The sequence below is a fragment of the Scyliorhinus canicula genome, chromosome 9, assembly GCF_902713615.1.
Source record: "Scyliorhinus canicula chromosome 9, sScyCan1.1, whole genome shotgun sequence".
Lineage (NCBI taxonomy): Eukaryota > Metazoa > Chordata > Chondrichthyes > Carcharhiniformes > Scyliorhinidae > Scyliorhinus > Scyliorhinus canicula.
Genome location: NC_052154.1, coordinates 133856805 through 133865791, shown reverse-complemented (window position 1 = coordinate 133865791; position 8987 = coordinate 133856805). Strand labels below are relative to the sequence as shown.

At 44.2% G+C, this 8987-nt stretch overlaps 1 protein-coding gene across 1 annotated transcript in view; it reads right to left on the bottom strand.

Moving 5' to 3' along the window:
* Window positions 1-374: 374 nt before the first annotated feature.
* Window positions 375-8987, bottom strand: part of LOC119971718 (acyl-CoA 6-desaturase-like) — an 85813-nt gene continuing 77200 nt past the window's right edge. Inside the window, exon 12 of the mRNA XM_038807658.1 lies at window positions 375-2497. Coding sequence (XP_038663586.1) covers window positions 2446-2497 — 52 coding nt within the window. The 3' untranslated portion in view covers window positions 375-2445. The remainder of the gene's footprint in view (window positions 2498-8987) is intronic.

Here is an 8987-nt window from a genome sequence, read left to right as displayed (position 1 = left end):
ATGACCAAGTTACTAATGCAATCGTATTCTTATAAATCAGCTTTGATCATATTGCTGCTGTTTCAATCCCACTCCTTGCCTTTCGAACATATTTCTTCCACTGCTTTAATATTCAGTGGATCATGTTCTGGGTTATTACTATAACAAAGATCCCCTTTTATGTGGACAGGTCATTAACCTGATCAGCGGGCACTGCCTAAATCTGTGGGGGTGGGGGAGTGGGGCAAGAGGTGCAGGTCTGTCAAAATTCCACTCTCATCAAATGTAAGTATTCCTCTGGATGTTGATCAGGTATTGTGAGGCTGGCTCTCTCCGCTGTACTTGCCATGGCAGAGTTCTATTCGGGAATTAATTAGAGAAAAAAAAACACAAAAGACATTCTACCACTTTTAATTAATGGCTCCTTTGTGTCCTAGCTTCTTTCTTCACCCTTCCTTGCCCTGTGGCACTGAGAGCAACTCTGGACTCATAGCGTAGAATCTAGCCCCTATGTTTATAAAGTACAGTGTATGGATACTTAAATTTTAAGGCAAATTATTGTCAAACTAAGTCACGGTAGGAACTGTACCCAGTGATAGCCATATATATTCTGTTGATGGAGTGAGTGAGTGAATGATGCTGCTGTTATGGTTAGTAAAAGAATACATTCCGTGTTAATAATATTCACCAATGGATGGGTGAGCTTAAAGGGAATCAACAATTATTTCAATATTGAGTTGTACCAGAAACAGGATTAGTCATTTTATTAAAAAATTACCCATACCATTGTCCTCCTGGTTACCATAAATGAGACATGACTGAAAGAGATCTTTGCCTGTTAGGATAACAAACCAGGTGTAGAGACACAGGACACACACAGAAGTAGGAAACCGAGTGATCATGGTTGCAGAAAGCAGGGAAGGAGTGGTGTTTAGTGAGAAAGGGGTCTATGGCGGCTTGAACATATATTTTGGTCATACTTCAAACCAGCACAGAACCAGATCATTGAAACTCGCCCCAAACTGCTATAGTACCATTCATTCCTCAGGTCATTTGTAAAAACTTTAATATTTTCTTTTGTAAATAGACTCAAGGGGCTTGATTTTATTTACTTTGGGCATCACCAAATGTATGGGCAGCGTTCTGTTTGTCCTATTTCTGACGATGATAGGTGTGTGTGTATAAGTAGGAGCAGCAGGAGAGAGGAGAAAGAGTTAAATATTGGACAAGAGGTAGCAACAGTTTAACCCCCTGCCCCCAGTTTGTGCCCTGCTCATGAGGCAGTGATTTGCACTGGGGTACTGGTTCTGTAGGCACAAGTGTCCTTTTGGTATCTCATTCAAGGTGTTATCGTTGACGACTCAATGAATGCAAGTTTTTTGACTCTAAGGGACATAAAACAGAGGCTATTCATGTGCTTCAGCTACATCCACACAAGTGCTTTGGGCAGCAAAGGGTTTCAGTCAAGAATCAATCATTGTCTCTGCCAACCCAAGGGTACTAAGACTAATTGTAGCATCCTAAATCAGCCAGGGTTTTAGCTTCTGATAACTATGCTACAATCTCTGCTGAAAAGTCTGTTAGTGCGGATGTTGGTGAGAACATGATCAGTTTGACATCTTGGCTGAGATCAGTGCAAACTGGACATATGAACCAGATCTGTCCAGTCTGTAAGGCTCTGCATCAGGGCAACTTGACATTGGAGTGGCTGCGTCCCATCTGTTCAGCTTCATCCTTAAGGTCATTTTAGATACGGTAATGCCACTGCAACCTGCTGCCCTTTGGAATGTCTGCGAACTAGAAGGAATGCTGGTTCCAGACCCCTGCCTGTGACCAGGGTGTCTGCATTATTTCAACAGCATCTCAAAAAGATGAATTTAAGTAAATAATCCCTACCATGGTTAAAAGGTGGTGAGCTGGTTGCTTTAAACACTGGCATTGTGCATTGCACTTTCACCTTGTCACTTACTCAAATAAATGGTAGTGGCTACAGTGAATCTTGTCAAATGTGCATTTAACTGAAGGTTAAATATTCCCACAGTCAGTGCAATAATTCCTTCTTGCACTACTTGACAAAATACACTTTAAATGTCACAGCACAAAAACCTTGCCATTTAGTGTCAATAACCACATTAACTTAAAATAAAATCAAGCCCATTGTCCTACATTTGTCTCATCTAATTAAAATAAAGTCTGCTCCATTGGCAGTGGATTCCTGCCAAGGCTTGAATGGGGGAGGGGCAGGGGTGGAGCAGCGAACAGTTCCATTCAAGGTGTTCTTCACCAGCCATCAATTGAGGATCAGATCATTCGTCAGGTCATGAGAAAGCCAGTGGCAGCTTCCTGTTAATACTGTGGAAACCAGTTGAGATATACACAGACTCCGAGAGAAACAGGAACTCCAACACGATACTGGAATTCAGACAGAGACAGGAAGAGAGAGAAGCGAGGACTGATGGAGTAACCTCATTTGTGGAGGTATGCATCTAACCACAGATCACCAGACTTCTTCAGGGACCTGGGAGGAAAAAAGTAATACATCAGACAAATCAGTGACAGATTTAAATAGGCTCAATTTACAAAATACTAGGGAAATGTAAATAGGATCATTTACATTCGACTGTCGACTTATGAATGGTTGGCAATACGAATCAATGTCCAATTTGTTTTGACGTTTCCCTCATTTAACATTAGATGCACAATAGAAGCCATATAAAATGGATACTTGCTTGCCCAAAATATTAGTTATAGTGTTTACCAGAGGATTGTGTATAATTTGACACATGGCAAACTTTAAAGAAATCAAGAAACTAAACATCAGTGCTAATAATGGAAAAATTGAGAATATATCATCTGGAACAAAGTAAATGGCCAGTTAGAAAAATATACAAGTTGATTAGAGGGAGTCAGACCATCTTTTTAATAAAAGAGGTTGCCATAATAAACTAGCTTAACAGAGTCATTGAGGTAGTAAATAGGAGAATCAATTTGTTCGGCGGACATTCATTTATTGGAGAGGATTCTCTCCTGTGTGGGTTGAAAGAGGGCAGCACGTCCGGGATATATAGACGGAGCTTGAGGTAGGAGCAGACTTCGGTGAAAGAGGTGAAGGCCAGGTGGGAGGAGGAGCTGGGACCCATATTGGAAGAAGAGGTGTAGAGAGAGTTCCTCCACAGGGTTGAATGTTACGTCATCCTGTGAGAGATTGAGCTTGATCCAGCTCCAGGTGGTGTTTCTCTCACCAGTCATTTTTTCCAGGGGTTGAAGATAGGTGCAAGTGGCGTTCAAGATGGCCTGTGAACCACATGCACATGTTCTGGTCCTGTCCCAAATTGGTGTATTTTTGGGTGTCATTCTTCGGCACCATATTGACAATCTTAAATAGTGACTTAGAACCCTGTCCGCTAGTAGCTATATTTGGGATGTTGGACCAGCTGGAACTAAGGACATGTGTGGGGGCAGATGCCCTGACACTCGCCTCATTAATTACTCAGAGATAAGTTCTGCTGAGCTGGAGACGGGCAATGCCATTTAGTGCCTCAGCGTGGCTGGGTGACTTGATGGAGGTTTTTCACCTCAAGAAGGTCAAGTTTATAGTGAGGGGATTGGTCGAAGGGTTTTACCATAGATGGCGGCCTTTCATATTGCATTTTAAGAAATTGGTTACTTGGTTACTGTTAGCTGCTGGTGGGGGGGGGGGGGGGGGGGGGCGCGGTGTTCGGGTTGTATTTCTATTTCTGAATTTTAAAAAATTCAATAGAAGAATCAATGGATACTGTATACATTGATTTTTGGACCCAATTAACTCCATCCAGCCTGCACCTTCTGTTACCAACTTGTTACAATTGTCTAGTAGTTTCATGGTTCATACGAATACTTTAGATATAACTTTTAGGTTTGAGATTAAATGTAGGATAGATTGAAAAGCCTGGTTTAAAAAACTGATAACAAAAACCCTTTTGTTTGCACTGAGTGCTGAATTTGGGTGCATTTGAGTGCTATAGTGAGAGTTTGGTGACTGAAGGAGTTAGGTGAGGAGGGAGTAAGGTGCTCCTTTCATTTCATTTCCTACATTTCCTCAAAGAGCGTGAAGGGAGCTGGGAATTTACAGAGAGTACAGCTGACGGGGAGCAGAGTCGGAGGGCGGAGTTCCAGTTGGTTCACAGTGCAGCTATATTCTGTAAGGCAAGAGGGGATGGAGGCTAGGGCAGTTGCATGCTCCTCCTGTATTATGTGGGTGGTGAGGGATACCACCGGTGTCCCCGCTGACTATACCTGCAGGAAGTGCACCCAACTCCAGCTCCGCAAGAGACCGTGTTAAGGAACTGGAGCTGGATGAACTTCAGAGCATCCGGGAGGCAGAGGGGGTAATAGAGAAGGGTTACAGGGAGATAGCTACACCCAAGGTACAGGACAAGAGTAGCTGGGTTACAGTCAGGGGAAAGAAAACGAATGGGCAGACAGTGCAGGGATCCCTCATGGCCATTCCCCTTCAAAACAAGTATACCGTTTTGGATGCTGTTGGGCGGGGTGACCTAGCGGGGGAAGGCCCTAGCGGCCAGGTCTCTGGCACTGAGTCTGACTCTGGGGCTCAGAAGGGAAGGGGGGAGAATAGGCGAGAATAGTGATAGGAGACTCAATGGTTAGGGGAATAGATAGGGGATTCCGTGGTCGCGAGCAAGACCCCCGGAAGGTATGTTGCCTCCCAGGTGCCAATGCCAGGGATGTCTTGGATCGTGTCTTCAGGATCCTTAAGGGGGAGGGTGAGCAGCCAGAAGTCGTGGTGCACATTGGTACCAACAACGTCGGTAGGAAAAGGGGTGTGGATGTAATAAACGAGTTTAGGGAGTTAGGCTGGAAGTTAAAAGCCAGGACAGACACAGTTGTCATCTCTGGTTTGTTGCTGGTGCCACGTGATAGCAAGGCTAGGAATAGGGAGAGAGTGCAGTTGAACAAGTTGCAGCAGGAATGGTGTAGGAGGGAGGGCTTCAGGTATTTGGATAATTGGAGCGCATTCTAGGGAAGGTGGGACCTGTACAAGCAGGACGGGTTGCATCCGAACCAGAGGGGCACCCATATCCTGGGAGGGAGGTTTTCTAGTACTCTTCGGGCGGGTTTAAACTAATTTGGCAGGGGAATGGGAACCGGACTTGTAGTCCGGCAACTACGGTAGCCGATATTCAGGATGCCAAAGCATGTCGTGACGCAGTGGGGAAGGTAACACTGACAAAGGAGGGTACTTACAGGCACAGAGATGAGTTGAAGTGTGTATACTTCAATGTAAGAAGCATCAGGAATAAGGTGGGTGAACTTAAGGCATGGATCGGTACTTGGTCTACGATGTGGTGGCCATCACGGAAACTTGGATAGAAGAGGGGCAGAAATGGTTGTTGGAGGTTCCTGGTTATAGATGTTTCAATAAAATTAGGGAGGGTGGTAAAAGAGGTGGGGGGTTGTATTATTAATTAGAGATAGTATAACAGCTGCAGAAAGGCAGTTCGAGGAGGATCTGCCTACTGAGGTAATATGGGTTGAAGTCAGAAATAGGAAAGGAGCAGTCACCTTGTTGGGAGTTTTCTATAGTCTCTCCAATAGCAGCAGAGATGTGGAGGAACAGATTGGGAAACAGATTTTGGAAAGGTGCAGAAGTCACAGGGTAGTAGTCATGGGTGACTTCAACTTCCCAAATATTGAGTGGAAACTCTTTAGATCAAATAGTTTGGATGGGTTGGTGTTTGTGCAGGAAGCTTTTCTAACACAGCATGTAGATTGTCCGACCAGAGGGGAGGCCATATTGGATTTGATACTTAGTAATGAATCAGGGCAAGTGATAGATTTGTTAGTGGGGGAGCATTTTGGAGATAGTGACCACAATTCTGTGACTTTCACTTTAGTAATGGAGAGCGATAGGTGCATGCAACAGGGCAAGGTTTACAATTGGGGGAAGGGTAAATACGATGCTGTCAGACAAGAACTGAAGTGCATAAGTTGGGAACATAGGCTGTCAGGGAATGACACAATTGAAATGTGGAACTTGTTCAAGGAACAGATACTACATGTCCTTGATATGTATGTCCCTGTCAGGCAGGGAAAAGATGGTCGAGTGAGGGAACCATGGTTGACAAGAGAGGTTGAATGTCTTGTTAAGAGGATGAAGGATACTTATGTAAGGCTGAGGAAACAAGGTTGAGACAGGGCGCTTGAGGGATACAAGATAGCGAGGAGGGAACTGAAGAAAGGGATTAGGAGAGCTGAGAGAGGGCATGAAAAATCTTTGGCGGGTAGGATCAAGGAAAACCCCAAGGCCTTTTACACATATGTGAGAAATATGAGAATGACTAGAGCGAGGGTAGGTCCGATCAAGGACAGTAGCGGGAGATTGTGTATTGAGTCTGAAGAGATACGAGGGGTCTTGAACGAATACTTTTCTTCAGTATTTACGAATGAGAGGGGCCATATTGTTGGAGAGGACAGTGTGAAACAGACTGGTAAGCTCAAGGAGATACTTGTTAGGAAGGAAGATGTGTTGGGCATTTTCAAAAACTTGAGGATAGACAAGTCCCCTGGGCCTGACGGGATATATCCAAGGATTCTATGGGAAGCAAGAGATGAAATTGCAGAGCCATTGGCAATGATCTTTTCGTCCTCACTGTCAACCGGGGTGGTACCAGGGGATTGGAGAGTGGTGAATGTCGTGCCCCTGTTCAAAAAAGAGAATAGTGATAACCCTGGGAATTACAGGCCAGTTAGTCTTACTTCGGTGGTAGGCAAAGTAATGGAAAAGGTACTGAGGGATAGGATTTCTGAGCATTTGGAAAGACACTGCTTGATTTGGGATAGTCAGCACGGATTTGTGAGGGGTAGGTCTTGCCTCACAAGTCTTATTGAATTCTTTGAGGAGGTTACCAAGCACGTGGATGAAGGTAAAGCAGTGAATGTGGTGTACATAGAATTTAGTAAGGCATTTGATAAGGTTCCCCATGGTAGGCTTATGCAGACTGTAAGGAGGCATGGGATAGTGGGAAATTTGGCCAGTTGGATAACGAACTGACTAACCGATAGAAGTCAGAGAGTGGTGGTGGATGGAAAATATTCAGCCTGGAGCCCAGTTACCAGTGGCGTACCACAGGAATCAGTTCTGGGTCCTCTGCTGTTTGTGATTTTCATTAATGATTTGGATGAGGGAGTTGAAGGGTGGGTCAGTACATTTGCAGACGATACGAAGATGGTGGAGTTGTGGATAGTGAGGAGGGCTGTTGTCGACTGCAAAGAGACATAGATAGGATGCAGAGCTGGGCTGAGAAGTGGCAGATGGAGTTTAACCCTGAAAAGTGTGAGGTTGTCCATTTTGGAAGGACAAATATGAATGCAGTATACAGGGTTAATGGTAGGGGTCTTGGCAATGTGGAGGAGCAGAGAGATCTTGGGGTCTATGTTCATAGATCTTTGAAAGTTGCCACTCAAGTGGATAGAGCTGTGAAGAAGGCCTATGGTGTGCTCGCGTTCATTAGTAGAGGGATTGGATTTAAGAGCCGTGAGGTGATGATGCAGCTGTACAAATCCTTGGTAAGGCCACATTTGGAGTACTGTGTGCAGTTCTGGTCGCTTCATTTTAGGAAGGATGTGGAAGCTTTGGAAAAGGTGCAAAGGAGATTTACCAGGATGTTGCCTGGATTAGAGAGTAGGTCTTACGAGGAAAGGTTGAGGGTGCTAGGCCTTTCCTCATTAGAACGGAGAAGGATGAGGGGCGACTTGATAGAGGTTTATAAGATGATCAGGGGAATAGATAGAGTAGACAGTCAGAGACTTTTTCCCCGGGTGGAACAAACCATTACAAGGGGACATAAATCTAAGGTGAATTGTGGAAGATATAGGGGGGATGTCAGAGGTAGGTTCTTTACTCAGAGAGTAGTGGGGTCATGGAATGAACTGCCTGTGGAAGTAGTTAAGTCGGAAACATTAGGGACCTTCAAGCGGCTATTGAATAGGTACATGGATTACGGTAGAATGATGGGGTGTACATTAATTTGTTCTTAATCTAGGACAAAAGTTCAGCACAACATCGTGGGCCGAAGGGCCTGTTCTGTGCTGTATTTTTCTATGTTCTAGTGTAAAGACAATTCAAATAAGTCTGGTTAAAAGGTGTCCTGTGTTTAACTTACAAGATCAGTAGTAGAGGAGTGAACACAATAAACTATGGGGGGTCTTCCTATAGCTTAATAGAGTCATAAGGTCTACTCTTACTTTAATATAAAAAAATTATTTTGTTTATGTAGTTCCCATATGAAAAGAAGTCGAAAGCTGTGTAAAACAAAAGAGTGGCTTAACAGGATGAGTGAATTTGGGAGAGGGGACAGTAAAACACCATCAGACATTACTCATGTAGGCTACAGAATCAAGTTGTGTTGAAGGTTAAAATAATTAGTTGGGCTTTCTGTTTGAATCATCCCAAAATATGTCATGTTGTCATGGAGATGGACAGTAGGGGGTTAGATGTTTCCTTTGTTTAGTTTTTTCGGTTTCTTTCTCATAGAAGGCAGTTGCAGTTTTGGTTTGGTATAATTCTGCAGCTTACTGAATCGGGAGAGCCAAGGGAGATGAATCTTAGTCGGGCAGAGAAAACACTAGCCGTACTGTTGGTCGCACGGAACGCGGATGGGGGCTTGGGCTGAGTTTGAAGGGGGAAAGAAGCAAGAAGATTTGCCTAGTTTGAAGCGAGAAGAAGAAACCTACAGCCATCCTCACAGAACCTATGGCAGAAAGTTGTCATCAGAGTTAAATTGGAGGGCTGGGAGCTGGAAGTTAGATATCTGCCATCAGCCATAACAAGGAGCTGAAGAGTCCACAGTTGAGGTCTTTAAAGAAACATTGGAGGTTTGCTTAGCCAAAGGCATCCCCAAACATCCTCGACCTTGAGGAAAGCTGGAATACTGAGGAGAATTGATATAAATTGCGGAGAGCGGTGGCATACCTTTCGGAGTGGTCCCAAAGAAATGAATAAACCTTCA